This window comes from Monodon monoceros, unplaced genomic scaffold (assembly GCF_005190385.1).
Source record: "Monodon monoceros isolate NGI ecotype Baffin Bay Population unplaced genomic scaffold, NGI_Narwhal_1 Super_Scaffold_18, whole genome shotgun sequence".
NCBI classification, from domain to species: domain Eukaryota; kingdom Metazoa; phylum Chordata; class Mammalia; order Artiodactyla; family Monodontidae; genus Monodon; species Monodon monoceros.
The window spans coordinates 114,064,107-114,092,104 of record NW_021703774.1 but is presented as its reverse complement, the minus strand read 5'-3'; the positions used below and the strand labels follow the sequence as shown (position 1 = coordinate 114,092,104).

Below are 27,998 nucleotides of genomic sequence, written 5' to 3'. Positions count from 1 at the left end.
TAAAGCCCCTGACTCTCTTCTTACAGAAAGGCATTGGGATTACATCCTGCTACTGGCCCTTCTCTCACCAACATCTTTTCAGCCACCAAGCCTGCCATTTTCACTCTCAGCCATCTGCACCTGAACCTATAGCCTACACCTAAGTCTTGATTGCTCTTATCTCTGCTTCCAAACACTGCCCAATATTAACCACTCTTCCTATAATGGAGGAGGAGGTAAGCAGCAGAGGTGCCCCATCCACTCCTTCCCTTCTCTTATCAGAGCTAAAATTAGTATTGTGTAGACAAGTTTTCCATCTCTTTTTTCCTGTTTTCCATTGCTCACCTTCCCACTAACTATTTAGTTTACTGACTTAGTCAAGCACACCAGCTTCAAGGCTTGAAATTCAAATCTGTGCATTATATTAGCAAAACTACAAGTTATTATATTTCTCGAACTCACAGAGTTCGAGATGGATGGCTCACAGAAATGGTCAAAATAACGAATGTTGCTGTGGGGAAGGCGCCTCCACTAACCCAACAGTCAAGTCACGGAATTGCCTGCATCCACTTCCCTGTTCAACCAGCCATTATGTCCTCTCCATGACCTCCTCCAGCTGGATTTTAGCTTGGACAAACCACTCTCCCTGTCTCACTGTTGGTCCACCACTGGAAAGAATGATTACCATGTGACTGACAGGGTACAGGTGTTCCAGCCAGGGATCAGGCCTGAGCCTCTGAGGTGGGAGAACAGAATTCAGGACGCTGGTCCACCAGAGACCTCTCGGCCCCACATAATAGCAACCGGTGAGAGCTCTCCCAGATATCCCTGTCTCAAAGCTAAGACCCAGCTCCACCCAAAGCCAGCAAGCTCCAGAGCTGGATGCCCCATGCCAAACAACTAGCAAGACAGGAACACAAGCCCACCCATTAGGAGAGAGGCTGCCTAAAATCATAATAAGGTCACAGACACCCCAAAAAACACCACTGGACACGGCCCTGCCCACCAGTAAGACAAGATCCAGCCCGACCCACAGGAACACAGGCACCAGTCCCCTCCACCAGGAAGCCTACACAAACCACTGAAACAACCTTAGCCAACAGGGACAGATGACAAAAACAACAGGAACTACGAACCTGCAGCCTGTGAAAAGGAGACCCCAAACACGGTAAGTTAAACAAAATGAGAAGACAAAGAAATGTGAAGCAGATGCAGGAGCAAGGTAAAAACCCACCAGACCAAACGACTGAAGAGGAAATAAGCAGTCTACCTGAAAAAGAATTCAGAGTAATGATAGTAAAGATGATCCAAAATCTTGGAAATAGAATGGAGAAAATACAAGAAACGTTTAAAAGGACCTAGAAGAACTAGAGAGCTGACAAACAATGATGAACAAAAAAATAAATGAATTTAAAAATTCTCTACAAGGAATCAATAGCAGAATAACTGAGGCAGGAGAACAGATAAGTGACCTGGAAGATAAAATAGTGGAAATAACTACCGCAGAGCAGAATAAAGAAAAGAGAATGAAAAGAAATGAGGACAGCCTCTGGGACAACATTAAAGGCACCAACATTCGAATTACAGGGGTCCCAGAAGAAGAAGAGCAAAATAAAGGGACTGAGGATATATTTGAAGAGATTATAGTCAAAAACTTCCCTAACATGGGAAAGGAAATAGTCAATCAAGTCCAGGAAGCACAGAGAGTCCCATACAGGATAAATCCAAGGAGAAACCCTCCAAGACACATAATAATTACACTATCAAAAATTCAATACAAAGAAAAAATATTGAAAGCAGCAAGGGAAAAGCAACAAATAACATACAAGGGAATCCCCATAAGGTTATCAGCTGATCTTTCAGCAGAAACTCTGCAAGCCAGAAGGGAGTGGCAGGACATATTTAAAGTGACGAAAGGGAAAATCCTACAAACAAAATTACTTTACCCAGCAAGGATCTCATTCAGATTTGACGGAGAAATTAAAACCTTTACAGACAAGCAAAAGTTAAGAGAATTCAGCACCACCAAACCAACTTTATAATAAATGCTAAAGGAACTTCTCTAGGGAGGAAACACAATAGAAGGAAAAGACCTACAAAAACAAACCCAAAACAATTAAGAAAATGGTAACAGGAACATACATATCAATAATTACCTTAAATGTAAATGGATTAAATGCTCCAAACAAAATACACAGACTGGCTGAATGGATACAAAAACAAGACCCATATATATATCTCTACAAGAGACCCACCTCACACCTAGGGACACATACAGACTGAAAGTGAGGGGATGGAAAAAGATACTCCATGTAAACGGAGATCAAAAGAAAGCTGGAGTAGCACTTCTCATATCAGACAAAATAGACTTTAAAATAAAGACTATTATAAGAGACAAAAAAGGACACTACATAATGATCAAGGGATTGATCCAGGAAGAAGATATAACAATTGTAAATATTTATGCACCCAACAGAGGAGCACCTCAATACATAAGGCAAATGCCAAAAACCATAAAAGTGGAAATCGACAGTAACACAGAAATAATATGGGACTTTAATACCCCACTTTCACCAATGGACATATCACCCAAAATGAAAATCAACAAGGAAACACAAGCTTTGAATGACACATTAAACAAGATGGAAAACTACAGGCCAATATCACTGATGAACATAGATGCAAATATCCTCAACAAAATACTAGCAAACAGAACCCAACAGCACATTAAAAGGATCATAGACCATGATCAAGTGGGGTTCACACCAAGAACACAAGGATTCTTCAATATACGCAAATCAATCAATGTGATACACCGTATTAACAAACTGAAGCATAAAAACCACATGATAATCTCAATAGATGCAGAAAAAGCTTTTGACAAAATTCAACACCCATTTATTATAAAAACTCTCCAGAAAATGGGCATAGAGGGAACCTACCTCAACATAATAAAGGCCATATATGACAAACCCACAGCCAACATCGTTCTCAATGGCGCAAAACCGAAACCATTTCCTCTAAGATCAGGAACAAGACAAGTTTACCCACTCTCACCACTATTATTCAACACGGTTTGGAAGTTTTAGGCACAGCAATCAGGGAAGAAAAAGAAATAAAAGGAATCAAATCGGAAAAGAAGTAAGCTGTCACTGTTTGCAGATGACATGATACTATACATAGAGAATCCTAAAGATGCTACCAGAAAACTACTGGAGCTAATCAAGAATTTGGTAAAGTAGCATGATACAAAATTAATGTACAGAAATCTCTTGCATTCTGATACACTAACAATGAAAAATCTGAAAGAGAAATTAAGGAAAACTCCCATCTACCACTGCAACAAAAAGAATAAAATACCTAGGAATATACCTACCTAAGGAGACAAAAGACCTGTATGCAGAAAACTATAAGACACTGATGAAAGAAATTAAAGATGATACAAACAGATGGAGAGATATACCATGTTCTTGGACCGGAAGAATCAACATTGTGAAAATGATTATACTACCCAAAGCAATCTACAGTTTCAATGCAATCCCTATCAAACTACCAATGGTATTTTTAACAGAACTAGAACAAAAAGTTTCACAATTTGTATGGAAACACAAAAGACCCCACATAGCCAAAGCAATCTTGAGAATGAAAAACGGAGCTGGAGGAATCAGGCTCCCTGACTTCAGACTATACTACAAAGCTAAAGTAATCAAGACAATATGGTGCTGGCACAAAAACAGAAATATAGATCAATGGTACAGGATAGAAAACCCAGAGATAAACACACGCACATATGGTCACCTTATTTTTGATAAAGGAGGCAAGAATATACAATGGAGAAAAGACAGCCTCTTCAATAAGTGGTGCTGGGAAAACTGGACAGCTACATGCAAAAGAATGAAATTAGAACACTCCCTAACACCATACACAAAAATAAACTCAAAATGGATTAAAGACCTAAATGTAAGACCAAACACTATAACACTCTTAGAGGAAAACATAGGCAGAACACTCTATGACATAAATCAGAGCAAGATCCTTTTTGACCCACCTCCTAGAGAAATGGAAATCAAACCAAAAATAAACAAATGGGACCTAATGAAACTTCAAAGCTTTTACACAGCAAAGGAAACCATAAACAATACGAAAAGACAATCCTCAGAATGCAAGAAAATATTTGCAAACAAAGCAACTGACAAAGGATTAATCTCCAAAATTTACAAGCAGCTCATGCAGCTCAATATCAAAAAAACAAACAACTCAATTCAAAAATGGGCAGAAGACCTAAACAGACATTTCTCCAAAGGAGATATACAGATCGCCAACAAACACATGAAAGAATGCTCAACATCACTCATCATTAGAGAAATGCAAATCAAAACTACAATGAGGGGCTTCCCTGGTGGCGCAGTGGTTGAGAGTCCGCCTACCGATGCAGGGGACACGGGTTCATGCCCCAGTCCGGGAAGATCCCACATGCCGCGGAGCGGCTAGACCCATGAGCCATGGCCGCTGAGCCTGTGCATCCAGCGCCTGTGCTCCGCAATGGGAGAGGCCACAACAGTGAGAGGCCCGCGTACCGCAAAAAAAAAAAAAAAAAAAAAAAAACTACAGTGAGGTATCACCTCACACCTGTCAGAATGGCCATCATCAAAAAATCTACAAACAATAAATGCTGGAGAGGGTGTGTGGAGAAAAGGGAATTGTCTTGCAATGATGGTGGAATGTAACTTGATACAGCCACTATGGAGAACAGTATGGAGGTTCCTTAAAAAACTACAAATAGAACTACCATACGACCCAGCAATCCCACCACTGGGCATATACCCTAAGAAAACCATAATTCAAAAAGAGTCATTACCACAATGTTCATTGTAGCTCTATTTACAATAGCCAGGACATGGAAGCAACCTAAGTGTCCATCGACAGATGAATGGATAAAGAAGATGTGGCACATATATACAATGGAACATTACTCAGCCATAAAAAGAAACGAAATTGAGTTATTTGTAGTGAGGTGCGTGGACCCAGAGACTGTCATACAGAGTGAAGTAAGTTAGAAAGAGAAAAACAAATACCGTATGCTAATACATATATCTGGAATCTAAAAAAAAAAAAAAAACTGGTTCTGAAGAACCTAGGGGCAGGACAGGACAGGAATAAAGATGCAGACGTAGAGAATGACTTGAGGACACAAGGAGGGGGAAGGGTAAGCTGGAACGAAGTGAGAGAGTAGCACTGACATATATACACTAACAAATGTAAAATAGATAGCTAGTGGGAAGCAGCTGCATAGCACAGGGAGATCAGCTCAGTGTTTTGTGACCACCTAGAGGGGTGGGATAGGGAGGGTGGGAGGGAGACGCAAGAGGGAGGGGCTATGGGGATATATGTATACATATAGCTAATTCACTCTGTTATACAGCAGAAACTAACACAACATTGTAAAGCAATTATACTCCAATAAAGATGTTAATTTAAAAAAAGGAAGAAAGAAAATAAGCTCCAGATAGGGGAAAATAACTGGCAAAATATTTTTAAAAGGCATATATATAGGAAATTGGGGGTAGATGGTGTTCCAATTTTTAAAAGAGAAAACTAAAAGGCTTTTTTTACAAATGTTTTAAATTGGCGTATTTGAAAAGGTGTACTAATATTACTATTCTAATAACAATAACGATGAATTAGTAATAAGGAAAGGCTAAAAAATTGCTTGTACTCAAAAGTTTCCATTTTGGTTTCCTAGTGAATGGTTAAATTCAGTGTAAAATGTGCATAATAATAAGACTGGCATGACCCAAAGGTGCATTTATTGGGGTCCACTAAATTTGTTTTTTTATTCTAGCTGTAATAGCATTAGATGCTAATGGTTTCCTGGAAAAACAGTCATCAGTATTAGATAAAACTTTCTTACCTTACCATTCCCTCTAGAAATTATTTGTCTATTTTTATCAGAGGAATGTGTGATAAATAAATAAAGCATAATATTAAGCTTTGTGCAATAAATGACATACTAATGAAACAGAAATAACCTGAGTAGAGTGTTATGAAGCAGTCTGTAAAAGTTAAAGTACTGGATCAAATGCAGTTAATTCGAAGTACAATTAAAGGTATTGAGTTCTGTATTTAGTTGTTCAGAAAAAATAACATTTTAAATTCACTGGCAACATTCAGTTAATAAAGTTAATAAAAGAAAAAAAAAAGAATATTGCATCCACTGATCTAGTATAACCTACTTTTTGTCAAAAGACACAGGATACAATTGGATATATTGTATACAATCCATCATAATGGAAATCAATATATGCAATCTTTCACATATTCTCATGTTTAACAAAAATTTTACTTTTGTTATTTTTCCAGTAATGGTCTGTACTGACTTAATCAGTCTCCCCAACTCATCTACTTTTATGACAAGTATCTTGGAATCTTGCTTAACATCAGTAGATTTTAGCAGTCTATATGTAACCTCACTAGGATGCTACAAAGTTTCCTAGGACTTGACCACAATGCCTGAACTGCACATTTTGCGTGGAAAATATATGCAAACATCATTAATAAGCCTTCTCTGGTACATTTCTATTCTCGAATAGCAAGTAAATGAAAAGGTCCTCTTAATTTCTCTGGGCACTAAGAAAGATATTCTTAAGAATTAAGTTCAGATATTCTTTTCTTTAAGAAGACTTGGATGGCTATGCTTCTGAGGTATCACTTTTATCAGTTTTTTAAAATCTATTTGGCAAAGAATAAAATACAGAGACACAACACGGATAGTGAAGAGTATTTTACTACCACTTCTGTTCTTCAATTCGATCAAAAAGTCAACTAGGACAAAAATTAAAGAGGAAAAATATAAATGGAGACTATGACAGACAAAAGGATAATTAACTGGAAGATAATAAATCTCAATTTAATATATTTCAACAATTTTTAAAGCATTATAATGGTGTTAACTGACATAAATTTGATTTAACCATTCCATATTAAATTGTACACTTACTATTTTACCCAAGTTATCACTTTGGATTTCATATTTCAATAAGATTATAAAAACATAAGATTAGAAGCTATGGAAAAATGGAAACAAGGTAAGATGACAAGATGATGGAAACAAATATTTGTTGAGTTTACTGTGTGACAGGCATTGTGCTGCAGTCTTTTCAGATACTTAATTCTCACTAAATCACAACAATCCCGTGAAGACTATTATTGTCTCCATTCTAAAGATAAGGAAATTCAGCGAGGGCAGATCACTTGCCCAAAGCTGCATGACTAGTAAGCAGAAGAGATGAGATTTGATTTCAAAGTCCACACACTTTCCACCCATTACTACATTCTTTGGCAGAATGGAATACATTGCCTTTCACTCCACTTTCACTCCCAAATAGTGAGCAGAGCCAAAAGAAAATCTGTAATCATTTCTATACTCGCATCAACAAATATTAAGGGGACATCACCTTCCTCATAAAAATCTCATTTCAGTATTTCCATTGTTCATGACTCAATGAAATTTATCCTTTAAACTTCATTACAAATATTTTTAAAACTTTAAATATGCAAATCATTTAATTTTAGAGCTACAGATTTTAAGTCTGTTTTCACCTTAAAAAAAACTGAAAAATATTCCCAAAGTCTTCTTTTAATAATAATAAAATCAGACAAAGAATGCTTGGGGAATGGAACGTTCTGATTTCAACTATTTTTCAAAACCCAATACCTGCCTGCTGCCTGTCAACACCTGCACTGTCTCCACCCAGCAACCGACCACCACGGAGCCCCGCCCTGCAGCTGCAACCGCAGCTGCCTGTGTCGCTGCCACTTTGGTACCCACTGCATGATTAGGCCACAGTTTTCAATGAGTAAACATAATCCTTTCTGTCATCACACATTTATGGAGTTTCTGAAGGTCAGTGAAGATTACTGCCAAGCACAGCATGACCTTTATGAGGACATGAGAGCTGTAGAAATTCATTACCACCTCCACCAAGAAGCCGCATAAGAGCAGTTACTTGGACACAAAAGTGTTGAACTGAAATCCACAGAGCATTTTCCAGTTCTGACCTAGACAGGGTGAGCCTCAAAACACTTCCTCTCTGTTGCTCAGTATTACAGGATTGAAGATTGAAGACTTTCTTCTTCTTAGGAGGTTCATCTCATTCCCCATTATTCCCAACTTCATACTCAAAGCACTGAGAATTTCAAGTGGAATAAGCTGAAGTTTCTTTACATCATTTCTGTATTCAATTTGTTTAATTCTTTCATAGCCCTAATGAGTATTTTTTGACTAAATTAACATGTCTTGCATGAACTGCCCAACTCCCACTGAAGGCACATACAAAAACATTTTTCTTATTATACACAATCCAACCAAAGAGACCTTGAACGAAGTTATTGAGAAACTTAAGAAATATGGATTACCACAATAGTAAGAGTATGTGAAGCAATGTACGACGACACTGCTCTTATGGAAAAAGAAGGCATCCATGTTCTTGACTGGCCTTTTCATGAAGGTGCACCACCATCCAACCTTATTGTTGATGGCTAGTTACGTCTTGTGAAATCAAGTTTTATGAAGAACCTGGTTACTATACTGCTGTTCACCGTGTTGCAAGCCTTGGAACAGCTCCACTGCTTGTTGCCCTAGCATTAATAGAAGGCAGAATGAAACAGGAAGATGCAGTACAGGTCAGAAAACAAAAGCAGCATGGAGATTTTAACATCAAGCAACTTTTGTACTTAGAGAAGTATCATTCTCAATGTGCTGCAAAGACTTCAATGGTCAATAAAACTGAGGTGTCTGATGCTGTTGTCTTGGAAGTAGAACTTCAAACAGGACCTAATTTGTTGCACATGTTAGCCAAGAAGTTGGCTCAGTGAACAAGTCTAATGAAGCTTTTAGAAGAGTATTGAAAAGCAATTTTACCAGTTTACCTGCTTGACAGAACTTCTATGTTTAGGTTACGATCAATGTATTCGGACACTTAGCAAAAGATTCTTGCTGTTCAGCATTTCAAATTTGTTTATCATTTGCTCCAATTCCTGAACTCATGCAGTACTGAGTTATAAGTCTTTAAATCTATTCCCATGCCAGAATCTTTTCAATGCATAAGAAATTTAGGAAGATTAGGTACCAAGATATCCAGTGTAACACTTGTATGTTTTTTATTATCATATAGAACTAAAACCCTAGGAACTAAGAATACTCTAGATCTTATGTGGTTTACTGCTTCAGTCATTTCTTACATTGAAAGCAGGGCCTATATAGTTATTTCCTTGCTCACTTTACATTTACATTTGCCCACATTCATACCAGTATACATCAGGTTTGCATAACCATTGATTTTTGTTAAATTTTTTACCAAGTCATATGGTGTTATTTAATATCTTTCTATAAATATCATTTGTGCTGTTATGGAAAATCTGCATTTTGAAAAGCTACATTGTATATAGAAGTATATCTTTAACATCTCCAAGCAAAAAAACTTTACAATTATTTTAATGTTTGTACTTTTGTGTGCCACTTAACAGGAAGAGCCTAAAAAGGAACAGGAGAGGGCTATTAAATATTTCTAGTAAGATACTGCCTTTACCTTGTATAGAATATGTAGAATATGCTCTTTGATTTAGTAAATATTTTTTAAAGATAAAGATGTTTTGTTATTGTAGCTAATTCTTAGTCATAAAATATTTGAAATTCTTGTTATTTTTCCATACCTACTGGAAGTTGTTTACCAGCTATTATTTTTGTTTGAAATGTGCTTTTATTTCTTCTCTTCCCAACCTCCCTTTTAAAAAAAAGAAGTGGGGACGTCCCTGGTGGCGCAGTGGTTAAGAGTCCGCCTGCCAATGCAGGGGACAAGGGTTCAATCCCTGGTCTGGGAAGATCCCACATGCCACGGAGCAACTAAGCCCATGTGCCACAAATACTGAGCCTGTGCTCCGCAACAAGAGAAGCCACCACAATGAGAAGCCCAAGCACTGCAACGAAGAGTAGTCCCTGCTTGCCCCAACTAAATAACTCCTGTGCACAGCAGTGAAGACCCAACGCAGCCAAAAATAAATAAATAAATAGTTTTTTTTTTAAAGTGGGTTTCTGCTAGTGAACTGAGCAGACATCTAATTTTTCTATGCCTTTTGAGCTGTGTAACTCAATACTTGGATACTTGATAGTTTATTATGAAACTGATCAAATGGTGATGTACATTAATGTTAGTTTGACCACATACTTATATTCTCTTGTAATATGTAGTTACAGTTCTGTGAGACAAATAATTTGTCAGTGTTCACCAGTTTGCAAAAACCTAGTGCAAGAGCTAAACATCTAAATAAATAATGAAATGGAAAAAAAAAAGACAATATCTAAACTACTTTCTTGTTTAAGTATAGTCAATCTACTAAATAAAAATCTTTATCAGTATATCAAAGCTAACATTTGAATATCTATTATTAAATATAACACAATAGATAGAAAAAGTACAGAATATTAAGTTAGCTTTTACTTGTCCAGAATAAATCTGAAAATATATTTGTAGAACAAGCTCCCTAATATGATTTTAGTTGATTGTCCTTTGCTTCCAGTATGGTAGAAAAAAACTGACAGTTTAGGTAAATTAAGTTCTGATTAATATGGGTTTTACTTTCTGAAATAACATATCTGAATTTCATGATTTGAAGCCTTGGAGATGGATATAATTAAATATAAGTTAATGGGTAGGAATAAGGATTTAATGTCAGGGTACCTTTTACTGAATTGAGTAATCTCCCACTCATGCTCAGGTCAAATTCTTAGAAATCATTAATATAAAACTCTGTGAAATATCTTTTCTACAAAGAAATCAAATTATGTTCACAAATGTTAATTTCACTTATCCTTTTAACATCCCTGAGTCAGATATAACATGACAGAGAATTACAACATTGCTTGTATCAATTCTCCACTAGAAGTTCTCAGAAATTTCTTAGAAATACTTATTATTATTACCACTTTCCATGTTGAAATGTCAAGTTGAGTCTGACTTATTTTGAGGTCACTCCCACTGTCACCAGCCAAGCACTTAGGTTTTTCATGGAAGTTATAGTTCACTCCTCTACCCTTTTCTCTTCCTTGTATCCCCACATCAGTTGAAATTACAAAAATTGGCAAGTGTATTCTAAACACCATATGCTCTCAATACATATTTTGTTGGCTGGAAAAGGGAAGGAGGAAGAAGGAAAGGAGAAAAGGAAGAAGAAAGGAAAAGAAGTAAATTAAATTAGTGTGTATCCCACCCCCACCAACTGTCTTTCTTCCTTCGTATTTCTCAGACCAACCTAGCACCTACCCAAAGTTATATGACATCAAACGTATCAGGCTCCTTTTATTGGTTCCCCAATACAGTTGTTCCTGGGTATCTGCAGGGGGTTCGTTCCAGAAATCCCTATGAACATCCACAGATGTTCTAGTTCTTTATATAAAATGACTTGGTATTTGCATGTTAACCTACACAGCAATATCCTCCCTGTGCTTTAAATCATCTCTAGATTATTTACAATAATATCTCATTGTGGTTTTCTTTGCATTTCCCTGATGCTTAGTGACGTTAAGCACCTTTTCATGTACTTATTGGCCAGCGGTATGTCTTCTTTGGAAAATGTCTATTCAGATCCTCTGCTCATTTTTGATTGGATTGTTTGGTTTTTTGCTATTGAGTTTACGAGTTCTTTATATATTTTGATCACTAACCCCTTATCAGACATATGATTTGCAAATATTTTCTCCTATTCAGTAGACTGCCTTTTCATTTTGTGGATGGTTTCCTTTTGTACAGAAGCTTTTTAGTTTGATGTAGTCCCACTTGTTGATTTTTGCTTTTGTTGCCTTTGGTTTTGACGTCAAATCCAAAAAATCATCACCAAGACCAACATCAAACAGCTTACTGCCAGTGTTTTCCTCTAGGAGTTTTATGGTTTCAGGTCTTACGTTCAAGTCTTTAATCCATTTTAAGTTTATTTTTATATATGGTGTGAGAAAATGTTCTAATTTCAATCTTTTACATGTAGCTGTTTAGTTTTCCCAACACCATTTATTGAAGAGACTGTCCTTTCCCCATTGTATATTTTTAGCTCCTCTGTCGTAAACTAACTGATCATATATGTGTGGATTTATTTCTGGGCTCTCTATTCTGTTCCATTGATCTATGCATCTGTTTTTATGCAATACTATACTGCTTTGATTATTATGGCTTTTAATATAGTTTGAAATCAGGGCATGTGATGCCCCCAGCTTTTTTCTTCTTTCTCAAGACTGCTTTGGCTATTTGGGGTCTTTTGTGGTTTTATACAAACTTTAGGGTTGTTTTTTCTATTTCTGTGAAAAATGCCATTGGAATTTTGATATGGATTACACTCGGTAGTACAGACACTTGGGTAGTACACACTGCTTTAGGTAGTACAGACATTTTAACAGTATTAATTCTTACACAGACTATCTTTCCACTTATTTGTGTATTCTTCAGTTTCTTTCATTAATGTCTTATAGTTTTCAGCATACAGGTCTTTTACCTCCTTGGTTAAATTTATTCCTAGGTATTTTATTGTTCTTGATGGAACTGTTTTCTTAATTTCTCTTTCTGATAGTTCGTTATTAGTAGAGGCATAAGAGATTTTCATATATTGATTTTGTATCCTGCAATTTTACTGATTTTGTTTATTAGTTCTAACAATTTTTTGGTGGAGTCTCTTTAGCGTTTTCTATACATAATAGTATGTCATCAGCAAATAGAGACAGTTTAAGAGCTTGAACTCTTAAACACTATGCTAAATGCCTCCAATCTAAATTGTGATTTATTTACATTTACAACACAATCCTTGGAAGCCACTGAATCTTAAATTGGTTTATAATTGATTTTAAAATAATCATTCAGCAAGACTATTTAACAAGGCCATCACAAATACTTAGGAAATCAAGTTATTGCACATTCTGACATAAAAACTTGACATAAGATGCCAACAGGTGCACTCTATTGGAGGGCCAATGTGAAAATAAAAATAATTTACTGAGTTATTTTCAAACTAAAATAGATGGACAGCTCTAGAGAAAGCTTACCATAGGAGAAAGCTCTGAAGACAAGCTACTGTAATTTTGGTAAGGTTATTAGATTACTATTTACAATAGTAAATCCAGTATACTGAGTTATCCTGCAAACATCAACGTCCTAAGATGTATCAACAGTTATACTTATTTTTAATTAATTGCTTTCATTTATCCTTTTTCTTCAATATTTCACTTATTTCTACTGATGAATTGGGCAACACAATATAATATAATCATTATACAAGGATTCTAGCATTAGGTCTGCCACCACACAGTTGTTGACCTTAAACGTCACTTTACCTCTCAGAAACACATTTTTCTCATGTGTAAAATAAAGGATTTCCCCGGACTACTAATTTTGAGGTCTTTAAAGACAATTTTTTTCCCCAAATTTTCAAATATGAAAAACTTTTGAAGAATAAAAAAAAATTTATGGTACAAAGATTTTAAAGGAAGAAAACTGTCATTTAGATTTTATGGCTACCAAAAGAGAATTTACAGTCCAATTATTAAAATTAATAAGAGTTCAGTGAGTTCAGTATTGCTAGAACAATACACAAAAACCAACTGCATGTGCATCAGAAGTAAGAAAATGTATTTTTAAAAGGTACCACTTACAGTATCAACCAAAACAATATGACAACTAAAAATTCTACCAAAAACTAAAAATTATAAAGCTTGGACTTCCCTGGTGGTGCAGTGGTTAAGAATCCACCTGCCAATGCAGGGGACACGGGTTCGAGCCCTGGTCTGGGAAGATCCCACATGCCGCGGAGCAACTAAGCCCGTGTGCCACAATTACTGAGCCTGTGCTCTACAGCCCGCAAGCCACAACTACTGGGCCTGCATGCCACAACTACTGAAGCCTGCGTGCCGACAGCCCGTGCTCCGTGACAAGAGAAGCCACCCCAGTGAGAAGCCCACACACTGCAACAAAGAGTAGCCCCTGCTCGCTGCAACTAGAGAAAGCCTGCACGCAGCAATGAAAACCCAACATGGCCAAAAATAAATAAATAAATTTATTTTTTTTAAAAAGCCAATATGTTTTAAAAAAACAAAAACAAAATTACAAAGCTTAGTTGAAAGATGTTAAACACATAATTAAATGTACATATACCTTATTCATAAATTGAATGATAAAATTGAATGATAAAATGCCATAAAGAAGCCCATTCTCTCTAAATTAATCTAAAACTCACTGCAATGCAAATGAAAATCCCAAAAGGATTTTAAGAACTTGACAAGCTGATTGTAAACTTAATATGGAAGAACAAGACCCCAAGACAATTCAAAAGAAGACCAAAGTCAAGGAAATCAAATTCCCAGATATGAAGATAGTGTCAGAAATGAAGACGTTGTGGTATTGATGAAAAATAAGCATCTCTCACTTCTTCAACAGCCCAAAACCCTTCTATCTATTTACAAATCAATAAAGAAATTTCCCCTTTGCTCCATAAAACCCTTAATGGTCTCCTTAGTCTTCAATATGGATCTTATTATCTAAACATAAAAGAATGATAGCAGTGGCCAAAATGCTCCTTTTAGCATTGTCACTATTATCCTCCTCAGAGCACATTTCAGCTTCTTAACTATTCTAAACGTTTACCTATTCAAGATATTATGCACTTCACCAAGAATATCACGTGGAGTGGCAGACAGATCAGCTGCCAACGTGAGAATAAAATGACAGACTGCTCAGAATACGTAAGTATCTATATTCAAACACTATTATTTGTAGTTTTACAAAGTATATGAGAAAAAAAAACTGTTGGGAAATGACAGAAGACAAGAAGCAGAACACTCAAAGGCATGAGTTAATATTATCTTGACAATAACTATGATAATATATCACAAATCATTTACAAAGCATATTTATTACTGTTCTAGTTCTTTTGTTCACAAAAAAGGAGGTGAAATCATAAAATAAAAATAGTAATAAAGTTTTAACTATATATTTAATTATTGAGAAAATTTTATAAACTAACTGTAATGGTTTAAAAAATATCACTCAGTAACCTCCATGTACAGGGTACTCTGCAAAGTTCTACATAGTGACACAAAGGAAAGAAAGCTATATGGGTAGGAAAGGACAGCACAGAGGATATTCTAAGTGTTCTAAGTGGGATGAATGGTTAAAAAAAAATAGAAATAGGAGTGAATAAATATTATGTAGTAAACATCATAACAAATCAACAAATGAACATAGTAAGTTGTAATTAACAAAGCAGTAAAGACTGAACACTGGTTGAAATTTTTAGATTGTTTTAGAGAAACAACAGTCACTGCAGGTTCTTAATCGTGGGAGTTAAAAGATAAAAGCAGTGTCTGAGAAAGATAATTCTGACAGCTGTGTGTAGGATGGGCTGGAGGGGGAAAGAGACTAGAGACAGGGAATAAACAGCTACAAAGCTGCTGAAGTACAGAAGCATGAAGTACATGAAGCATGAAATCATGAAGACTTAGAAAATAGTAAAAACTATGGAAAATATAGGAAAATGGGAAGGTGCTCCTTATATTATTCAATTAATATGAATGATTTTCACAAGCACCACATTCAACATGTAGATATACACTTTTTAATTAAATAAGGTATTAAATGATCAGTGTGCATAATTTTACCAACCTCTATAGGACTGTCATAAGAATAACATGAGATCATGTTATTAAAAGAATTCTCTAATTGTAAATATTACATGAATATTACCTGTTGTAATTTCTTAGGGAGGAGATAGCTGTGAAATAATTGAAATGCTTCAGCCATAAAGTCCAAACACCTGAATTCAAATTCTGGTTCTATTATTTAACAGTGCCTTTAATGTACCTTAAGCAAGTCATTTAACCATTCTGAGTAACCATTTTTAATATGTAAAAAGGGGGGAAGGGGATTCTCTCATAAAAGTTCAAGGAATAAATAATTCTTTATAAAATCCCTAACACAGTATCTGAATTATGGTGGACAGTGGATAGTGAATGTGTGTTGCAGGGGGGATGGAGGAGGAGGCCAAAAGTAGGGGTCCATTTTGGCTGACCTTATCAGAAAGTCAAAAGCATCTCCAATGAACCGTAATAACCATGCCCTTCTCCATATTGTTTTAATGAGAAATTATACAAGAAAATTCCTGAAGTATCTTATTAATGTTCCACCGTACACAATATCTTCTTATGTATAAGATCAAATCCACAGCAGAATAAAAAATAACTGTCAAAAAGCGAGAGGGTGGCATGGACATATATACGCTACCAAATGTGGGATGGATGGCTGGTGGGAGGCGGTCGCATGGCACAGGGAGATCAGCTCAGTGCTTTGTGACCGCCTGGAGGGGTGGGATGGGGAGGGTAGGAGGGGGGAAGACGCAGGAGGGAAGAGATATGGGAACATATGTGTGTGTATGGCTGATTCACTTTGTTGTAGGGCAGAAGCTAGCACACCATTGTGGAGCAATTATACTCCAATAAAGATGTAAAAAATAAATAAATAAAAACTGTCAAAAGCTATATTACCAATCTGATTTTTAAAACAACAATAACAGGCAGTTAGTGATTTTTTTTTTAATTTACAACATTACCAGAATTCACATTTCTAATTCTAATATTTATTGCTTGAGAAAGAAGTTAAAAAGAATAAGAGACCAAAAACTCAAAAGTGCATTCTGAGGGAACTTAAACAGTAGGAAGATAGGGAATAACCTGTCTTCGGCAAGACTCTATAGACTTCTCATAGAAAGAAATGAATCTGAATTTCCCTGGTGAGATCACCCCACCCATGGATCCCAAAAGTAGGAGTCAGGGAATAGTTTATAAAATCTACTATAGGGCACTTTTAGCTCAGTGCAGCTTAAGAATAAAGATCTAGGGCTTCCCTGGTGGCGCAGTGGTTTAGAGTCCGCCTGCCGATGAAGGGGACATGGGTTCGTGCCCCAGTCCGGGAAGATCCCACATGCCGCGGAGCGGCGTGAGCCATGGCCGCTGAGGCTGCGCGTCCAGAGCCTGTGCTCCGCAACAGGAGAGGCCACAACAGTGAGGGGCCCGCGTACCGCAAAAAAAAAAAAAAAAAAGAATAAAGATCTAAAGAGACTATAAATAAGCAATATTCATATATATTTCCTTTCTAATCTAGACCAATTAGGTTCCACTTAACTAGGGATCTTTAGCATACTATTCATTCATTCATTCATTCAACTCTGCACAATATATTACAGAATGTACTGGGAGAAATATAAATATAGTATCAGAACCTACCTTGAAGAAATAAGATCAATACATACAAAAAAGTGCCATGATAGAAGTACAAATAAAATATTTATGCAAGAAGGACTGAGAAAGCGTTAGGGAATGTATGAAGTGAATTTGGGCATAGGAAAACTAGAAAGGAGGGTGGAAGGAAAAAACTGTAGACGGAAGGACCAGTGTAAGGCAATGACAGAGGCCAAAACAGAGACTTATAAGAAGGTATTGGCTAGAGCATAAGGAATTGAAATTAAATGAGCAGAATATTAGATATGGACAGACTGCAAAAGCCTTGAGTTCCAGCATAAGGGATTTGAACTTTATTTTGCATACCTTAAGAGTTTATGAGTAAGGGGAGATGAATAAAGGTTTAAATTAAGAATATTAATCTCACATAACGATTAAAATACAGAGTAAGGGAAAAAATAGTGTCAGAAAAGCTACTGGACCATCAATGAGTCGCTTTGCTGTACAGCAGAAATTAACACAACATTGTAAATCAACTCTACTTCAATAAAAAAAATTTAAAAAAAAAGAAAAGCTACTGGATTTAACTATAGAAATAGTTTATCAGATAGGGATCGTTACAAAAACTCATATCCACCCAACTCGTAGCAGAGCTAAATCATATTTTAAGAAAAATTATATACACATTTAACTCCATAAACTTAATTCTTATGCATTGAGCCAAAAAAAATAAAAGGAAAGACAGACTTCATCCACCCTATTACTCAATGCATTTATTCCCCAAAGTAAACATGAGATGAGATGGGAGCTACAATTCTACATTCCCTCAGTCTCAATTCCCATGTGCCTCTCACAGCATGAGCATCACAATTCTAGTGTTAAAGATATGGCTATTTTTCATAAAACATGTCCCTTAATCCTAAGTGAACCACTTCATCAAATGTTCCACCAAAGAAAAAGAAAATAGTAATTTGCTCTAGCACTGCTCTAAAACTGCTATGTTAGACTTGATGAAAGATAATACTATATTGTGCTTTATGTGCTATTTAAGAAACTTCACAAGAAAAATTTTAGCTAAATTTTTGCTTCACATACTGACTTTAGAACCTAAGCCCTGCTTAATGCCTTTTTGCTTCCTCATCTTAAGCATTTAAAGCGTACTGGAGGTAGCAAAACAGGGATTTAGTCCAAAACAAGTATTTGAGGACATAAAATTTCCTAAAAATAGTGAAATGTTTCAGGAAGCTAAAACCAGGCAAAGAAAAACAAAATCTCTGAGGGTGGGTAAGGTTACAGAAAGCATGGGCACAAAGTGCAAGACACCTGAACTCCATGGAACCTACGTATGAAAAGGATAATAGATAAGGTGGAGGGTAATTATGAACCACTTATGAGCACGTCTTTTTATTTTCCCCCATAACCATTAAGATCCCCTCTCTGAATCAATATTTTGATACAGTATTATAAAATTCTGACAACTTATGTATTAAAAAGTCTTTTATAACATTAACATTTGCTAAAAACTAGACTAACACACTTTAGAAGACAGAAATGTTTTTAAAGTACAGACTTGTGTTTGTTTTGCCTAACTGGTTAAAGTATTTCCAAGTCACAAGTTTATTTATCCAATACCTACTGAGCACTACTATGTGCCAAGTACTGTGCTAGATGCTAGAAGTACAAAGTGAAATAAAATATAATTCTTGTTCCCTTCAAGGAGTTTATAATCTAATGAGGGAGACATACTATAATTAGTATAACCATGTTATAATCAAAGTACAGACAAAGGATACCATAAAAGCAAACAGGGAGGTCAAGAATATTTTTTTGAAGTACTAAAGTGAATTTGGAAGGTCAGGTAAAAGTTACAGCTGTGCTTCCTAACTTGACTGTGCACCAGAACCACATATAGAGTTGATGTCTAGGACTCACTTCAGATTTAGTGAATTAGAATCTCCAGGGGTGAAGCCGAGAAATCAGTATTTTTAACATGTACCTTGAGTGATTCAGAATCACGGCCAGGTTTTGCTGGCAGTGAGCTAGAAGTATAGACAACCATTCCAGGCAAAGAGAATAGCTCAGTATGGTTGGAGTAGGTGAAATACAGACAGAAAATCAAAATGAAATCAGAACAAGAGTACTGACACAATTAATGTGACATTTCAAACAGGATCTAAGGAATTGATGTGAACTTCCACAATAAAAGGCAATCATCTGTGTCATGTGTTTCGGTAAATGATTTCTGACATGAACTAGTTTCTTACTGAAGTATATGGAAAAACTAAATGCAAATACTTTGCATTGCAAGACAAAGTAAAATGCTCCTTTTAAAAAGCAAATAAGGTAAAACAGAACAAAACAGAGTTCTACTCATAATTTTTATTCAATGCAGTGACCACTCATTTTTCTCAAGATACACAGCCTGAGAAGCTGTGATATACGTCAGAAGCTAGGATAATACTGTTTTAACTTGAAAATGTTCCATAATGTATAAAATAAATTCAAACTGTATTTTGAAATTCAAGCTTTAAAACTGAAAACCACTCAATGATTTTAAGTTTCCAAACTGTTATTTCATAATAGTTTATTACTTTCTGATTAAAATTTACTTACAATTATATTTTTATACTTAATTCCAGGTAGGGGTAAAGTGAGATAAGTCACCAAGAAGAGGAGTATTCACGATAATAGACTAAAAGCCAAATAGAATCTATTCTATTGATCGCTTTTTATTAAGTAGTAAATGTTTTAAATCATCAACTGTTTCAATCCCCAATTCATTCTCCAACAAAGACTTCATAACCAGAGATGTAGACAGGAAAGCATTTGAAACAGGAATAAGCTTTCAAAGAATATTCTTCAGAAACCTAAGGACAAACTTACTAATTATTATATATAAAATATATCCTACAGTTATATTCTATTTCTAAAAAGTCCTTCTAAATCTTACTTAAATCATTTAAACATATCCTCATGACTTATAGACAGGACAAAGACTCATTTACCAAAGTGAAACCTACTGCCAAACCATGCATAGTAATTCCCTGAAGGAGCACATTGGGTATAGAAGCAATAGCAGTTAAAAATCAACAGACTAACCACATACACCTATTTGAGAACTAATTAACAAATAACAGTAATCAGCTAATTACAAGAATAGTTCTTAAATTTGATATAACAAATCATCCTTTCTCAGACTTACTTTAATGTACATTTTAAAAATGGTATTACCAAGATGCCTTAACTTCCAGATGAAATACAGGAATTAAATTACAGCTCCAAGGCTATAGTTGTCAGCTTCTTAGGCTAAAATGATCTATTGACATAGACTGTAAGATAACTTTGTTTCCTGAATCATGCCCTGCTTCCTGTCTTCTCCTGCAGCACTTTATACATATCTCTAGTCACTTTACTGTAAGTACCTAAATCCTGCAAAGAAGGTAGTACCACTACCATGTAATAGCTAAGGAAATAGGCTTAGTATCACGAAATGATTAACCAAAATCACCACTAAACCCAGATTTCAAACTCAGATCTGTTTAACTGCAAAGCTCTTTCCACACTACCTCACAGGTAGAGAGGAACACAGGACTAAGTAAATCAAACCTAAGTAACTGAACTGACTGCAATTTCTTCTATAACTGCTTTGGAAGTAGCAAAAAACAGATCTATCATATCTGACAAACCAAATGTAGAGGACAGGTATTTAGGGGTGGAGGTGTGGGAGTTCTGCTTAGTACTTGAGCTCCCTCATATAATTAGGGAATATACCACTTTATGAGTCTTCACAGAAGGTAGAGTCCCCCCTCCTTATAGAGAAGCTAACAATGCCACATAGTCATTCTTCTTGTCACCCCTGCAGCATGGACATGGGCACTTAATCTATATTCTGCCAACATGACATTCCCACCAAGGACTCTAAATTAAGAGCTAGAGACAGTAAGAAGCTGGGACGGCAAAGGTCAGATTTTGGCAGCAGGCCACAGAAGCAACATTAAGTTTCCAAAGGCAACGGTAGCAGTAATGTGGTAGCTGAGTCTAGCCATCAGCAATTCAAGGTGCATTCCTATCACTGGACTGGTTTTATGCCATGATTTTTAGATATGTCTTTTCTGTTACGTAGTCTCTCTTGTTCCTGACTCTTTAAGGCCTCAGCCTTCCCAGCAATTTGGTAAACTAATCAATATGCTTTCATTAAATACCTTTTCTACTTGAATCGGTCAGAATTGCCTTCTGTTGCCTAAAATTAAACCCAGACTGAAGCACTGAATAATTAAATAAATGACACTGAACAATTATACTTTATCAAATCTTTTTACCTTAGTGTTGATTGTTGTTTTATATAATTTGCCATTATGCTCTTAAGTAAGAACTATTTTATACATGATAGTTATGCTCTAACAACAACAAAATAATTTCAAATTAGGTTTCTTTATGTTTTTCAAAAGCAACACAAAAAAACAAATATAATATCATCTAAAGGTGATTTTCACTGAGGATCAGAGTTAAGCTTTATTAAGAATACTTACCTGTCAGGAATACCTAGCCTCTTGACGCTTCTATAAACAGAAAGAGTATTTGCAACATGTCGATAATTAAACCAGAATCGGGATGTACATACCTAAAGTAATAAAAAAAATATATTATTTTTAGGAATCAAAATAAGCTACAGAGTTACAGAATTACTTCTCTTTAAGTAGGATGTAGAGATGCCTAAAAAAAGAGTATGTCATAATCAGGACTAGAAACAGCAAAGCACATAAAGAATGGTCAATAAAACCAATCTCTCTAGAAAAAGGTCTTTCATCACTAGTCAAAAAAAGATTCAGCTTAAGAGAAAACAAATATTTGGGGAATTTAATCAAATACTGAACCAACTTAGTTACTCTCAATTTATGATTCTATAATGTTCCTATTTCTAAAATATTAAATTCTTTAGAACCAAAGACAATGCCCATAATCTCTTCACAGAATAGAAAAGAATATTAACTACATTGGGTTATATAATATTCCTTTCACTCTGGATTGCTTCCTAATTTTAGTTGTGAAAAACATAAGAGAGAGACTAAAACAAAGCATAGAAAACAGGTTTATATGCACATAGGGGAATGCATTATAAAGAAGCTGTTGAACGGAACAGAAAACTAGAAACGATTTCAACAAGTTTTACACTTAAAGACAAACTGATCCTTAAAAAAGATAACAAAGATACTAGGAAAATCTAATGCCATGCCTCAAAAGTCACCCTCTCAAACGCTCATTCCAAAGGAGAAACCAGAGACTGGGATCAGTTGGTAATATATCTATCCACTAAGTATCCTCCTACCTCCTACCACACTGTTCTGCTGATAGTAAGTGTAATGACAGTTTTGAGAATACCACAAATGTTCTTGCCCCTGTAAACAGGACGGAACCACAAGATTTTTTTATTAAACTGAATTTTCAACCTGGAATCCAAAAAGGAGAAGACTAAAATTCTTGACTACATAAAAAAATATGTACCATAAAATCCTAACAGAAATGGAAAACTTGAAATAATTATAACCCAATAAGAAAAAGATGAACAGCCCAATTTTGAAAAATGGGCAAAGGATGAGAGCAAGCATTTCATAACAAAAGTATTAAAAATAGACAATAAAACTCTTAAAGATGCTCAACTTCTGTCATAATATAAGAAAACAGGTTTGTGATGTTTCTGTTGGGCTGAAGGCTTCCCTAAGCAGATTTCCAGCCACTGTGAGGATGGTAAATGGCTTTCAGCTCATGCTGAGTGGCTGCCTAGAGTCCTGTGCTGAGGATGATTGAGAAGCGGGTCCAGGGACTGCAATGAACTCTGAGCATTGGCTTTCACTGGTGAGCAAGGGAGCTTCTGACTGGAGTCAAGATGGCAGAGTAGGAGGACGCAGAGTTCGTGTCTCCTCACATCTAGGGCACCTACCAGGCGCTAGTGGAGGACCTCAGACACCTAAGGGGACAGGAGGAATCCCTGCATTATCGGGCCAGAGGTCAGGCCTGATCTCCTGTGGTGGGAGTGCCAAGTCCAAACCACTGGACTACGAGAGAACCTCAGACCCCAGGGAATATTAATCAGTGTGAGCTCTCCTGGAGGTCCTCATCTTGGCACCAAGACCCAGCTCCACCCAACTGCCTGCAAACTCCAGTGCTGGATGCCTCACACCAAATGACCAGCAACAAAGGAACACAGCAGCACTCATCAAAAAAAAAAAAAAATGAGATGACAAAAATATATGTTACAAATGAAGAAGCAAGGTAACCTACAAGACCAAATAAATGAAGAGGAAATAGGCAACCTACGTGAAAAAAAATTCAGGGTAATGATAGTAAAGATGATCCAAAATCTCAGAAACAGAATGACGGCACGGATTAAGAAAATACAAGAAATGTTTAACAAGGACCTAGAAGAACTAAAGAACAAACAGTGATGAACAACACAATCACTGAAATGGAAAATACACTAGAAGGGATCAATAGCAGAATAATTGAAGCAGAACAAATAAGTAAGCTGGAAGATAGAATAGTGGCAATAACTGCCAAGGAGCAGAATAAAGAAAAAAGAATGAAAAGAAATGAGGACAGTCTCAGAGACTTCTGGGACAACATTAAACGCATCAAGGGTCGAAATATAGGGGTCCAAGAAGAAGAGAAAGAGAAAGCTCTGAGAAAATATTTGAAGAGATTATAGTTGAAAACTTCCCTAACATGGGAAAGGAAATAGTCAATCAAGTCCAGGAAGCACAAAGAGTCCCATACAGGATAAATCCAAGGAGAAACCCTCCAAGACACATATTAATTACACTATCAAAAATTCAATACAAAGAAAAAATATTGAAAGCAGCAAGGGAAAAGCAACAAATAACATACAAGGGAATCCCCATAAGGTTATCAGCTGATCTTTCAGCAGAAATTCTGCAGACCAGAAGGGAGTGGCAGGACATATTTAAAGTGATGAAAGGGAAAAACCTACCATCAAGATTACTCTACCCAGCAAGGATCTCATTCAGATTCGATGGAGAAAAAAAAGCTATACAGACAAGCAAAAGCTAAGAGAATTCAGCACCACCAAACCAGCTTTACAACAAATGCTAAAGGAACTTCTATAGGCAGGAAACATGAGAGAAGAAAAAGACCCACAAACAAACCCAAAACAAGAAAATGGTAATAGTAACATACATATCGATAACTGCCTTGAATGTAAATGGATTAAATGCTCCAACCAAAAGACATGAATACAAAATGGATACAAAAACAAGACCCATATATATGTCTCTACAAGAGACCCACCTCACACCTAGGGACACACAGACTGAAAGTGAGGGGATGGAAAAAGATATTCCATGCAAATGGAAATCAAAAGAAAGCTGGAGTAGCAATACTCATATCAGATAAAACAGACTTTAAAATAAAGACTGTTACAAGAGATAAGGAAGGACAATACATAATGATCAAGGGATCAATCCAAGAAGATATAATTATAAATATTTATGCACCCAACATAGGAGCAACTCAATACATAAGGCAGATGCTAACAGCCATAAAAGGGGAAATCAATACTAACACAATAATAGTGGGGGACTTTAACACCCCACTTACACCAATGGACAGATCATCCAGACAGAAAATAAATAAGGAAACAGAAGATTTAAATGACACAACAGACCAGACAGACTTAATTGGTATTTATATGACATTCCACCCAAAAGCAGCAGAATACAATTTCTTCTCAAATGCACACAGAACATTCTCCAGGATAGACTGCATCTTGGGTAACAAATGAAGCCTCAGTAAATTTAAGAAAACTGAAATAGTATCAAGCATCTTTTCTGACCACAACGCTATGAGATTAGAAATTAACTGCAGGAAAAAAAACTGTTAAAAACACAAACACATGGAGGCTAAACAATACGCTACTAAATAACCAAGAGATGACTGAGGAATCAAAGAGGAAATCAGAAAATACATAGAAACAAATAACTGTGAAAACACGAGGACCCAAAACCTATGGGATGCAGCAAAAGCAGTTCTAAGAGGGAAATTTATAGCAATTCAATCTCACTACAAGAAACAAGAAAAATCTCAAATAAACAATCTAACCTTATACCTAAAGCAAGTTGGGAAGAAAAACAAAGTAAATCCCAAAGGTAGTAGAAGGAAAGAAATCATAGAGATCAGACAAGAACTAAATAAAATAGAAGTGAAGAAAACAATAGCAAAGATAAATAAAACTAAAAGTTGGTTCTTTGACAAGATAAACAAAATTGATAAACCTTTAGCCAGACTCATCAAGAAAAAAAGGAAGAGGATTCAAATCAATAAAATTGGAAACGGAAAAGAAGAAATTACAACTGACACTGCAAAAATACAAAGGATCGTGACAGATTACTACAAGCAACTATATGCCAATAAAATGGACAACCTGGAAGAAATGGACAAATCCTTAGAAAAGCACAATCTCCAGAGACTGAACCAGAAAGAAATAGAAAATATAAATAGACCAATCACAAGTAATGAAATTGAAAATGTAATTAAAAATCTTCCAACAAACAAAAGTCCAGGACCAGATGACTTCACAGGTGCATTCTATCAAACATTTAGAGAAGAGCTGACACCTATCCTTCTCAAACTCTTCCAAAAAATTGCAGAGGGAGGAACACTTCCAAACAAGTTCTATGAGGCCACCATCACCCTGATACCAAAACCAGACAAAGATACTAAAAAAAAAGAAAATTACAGACCAATATCACTGATGAACATAGATGCAAAAACCTCAACAAAATACTAGCAAACAGAATCCAACAACATATTAAAAGGATCATACACCATGATCAACTGGGATTTATCCCAGGGATGCAAGGATTCTTCAATATCCGCAAGTCAATCAATGTGATACACCATATTAACAAATTAAAGAATAAAACCAAATGATCATCTCAATAGATGCAGAAAAATCTTTTGAAAAAAGTCAACACCCATTTATGATAAAAACTCTCCAGAAAGTGGGCACAGAGGGAACCTACCTCAACATAATAAAGGCCATATATGACAAACCCACAGCAAACATCATTCTCAATGGTGAAAAACTGAAAGCATCTGCTCTAAGATCAGGAAAAAGACAAGGATGTCCACTCTCACCACTATTATTCAACATAGTTTTGGAAGTCCTAGGCATGGCAGTCAGAGAAGAAAAAGAAATAAAAGGAATATAAATTGGAAAAGAAGAAGGAAAACTGTTTGCAGATGACATGATACTATACATAGAAAATCACAAAGATGCCACCAGAAAACCACTATAGCTAATCAGTGAATTTGGTAAAGTTGCAGGATGCAAAATTAATGCACAGAAATATCTTGCATTCCTATACACTAACAGTGAAAGATCAGAAAGAGAAATTATGGAAACTATCCCATTTACCATCACAACAAAAAGAATAAAATACCTAGGCATAAACCTACCTAAGGAGGCAAAAGCCCTGTACTCTGAAAAATATAAAACACTGATGAAAGAAACCAAACATGACAAAAACAGATGAAGAGATATACCATGTTCTTGGATTGGAATAATCAATATTGTGAAAATGACTATACTACCCAAAGCAATCTACAGATTCAGTGCAATCCCTATCAAATTACCAATGGCATTTTTCACAGAATTAGAACAAAAAATTTTACAATTTGTATGGAAACACAAAAGACCCCAAATAGCCAAAGCAATCTTGAGAAAGAAAAATGGAGCTGGAGGAATCAAACTCCCTGACTTCAGACTATACTACAAATCTACAGTAATCAAGATAGTACGGTACTGGTACAAAAACAGAAAGATAGATCAATGGTACAGGATAGAAAACCCAGAGATAAACCCATGCACCTATGGTCACCTAATCTATGACAAAGGAGGCAAGAATATACAATGGAGAAAAGACAGTCTCTTCATAAGTGGTGCTGGGAAAACTGGACAGCTACATGTAAAAGAATGAAATTAGAACACTCCCTAACACCATACACAAAAATAAACTCAAAATGGATTAAAGGCCAAAATGTAAGGCTAGACACTATAAAACTCTTAGAGGAAAACATAGGCAGAACACTCTATGACATAAATCACAGCAAGATCCTTTTTGACCCACCTCCTAGAGAAATGGAAATAAAAACAAAAATAAACAAATGGGACCTAATGAAACTTCAAAGCTTTTGCACAGCAAAGGAAACCACAAACAAGACAAAAAGACAACCCTCAGAATGGGAGAAAATATTTGCAATCAAAGCAACCGACAAAGGAGTAATCTCGAAAATTTACAAACAACTCATGCAGCTCAATATCAAAAAAACAAACAACCCAATATAAAAATGGGCAGAAGACCTAAATAGACATTTCTCCAAAGAAGACATACAGGTGGCCAAGAAGCACATGAAAAGATGCTCAACATCACTAATTATTAGAGAAATGCAAATCAAAACTACAATGAGGTATCACCTCACACCAGTCAGAATGGCCATCATCAAAACATCTACAAACAATAAATGCTGGAGAGGGTGTGGAGAACGGGAACCCTCTTGCACTGTTGGTGGGAATGTAAATTGATACAGCCACTATGGAGAACAGTATGGTGGTTCCTTAAAAAACTAAAAATAGAACTACCATATGACCCAGCAATCCCATTACTGGGCATATACCCTGAGAAAACCATAATTCAAGAAGAGTCATGTACCACAATGTTCACTGCAGCTCTATTTACAATAG

General features: G+C 35.9%; 1 protein-coding gene across 1 annotated transcript in view; it reads right to left on the bottom strand.

The window, feature by feature from the left end:
* Window positions 1-27,998, bottom strand: part of PIGK (phosphatidylinositol glycan anchor biosynthesis class K) — a 135,803-nt gene that overhangs the window by 101,853 nt on the left and 5,952 nt on the right. Inside the window, exon 3 of the mRNA XM_029229157.1 lies at window positions 21,772-21,863. Coding sequence (XP_029084990.1) covers window positions 21,772-21,863 — 92 coding nt within the window. The remainder of the gene's footprint in view (window positions 1-21,771; window positions 21,864-27,998) is intronic.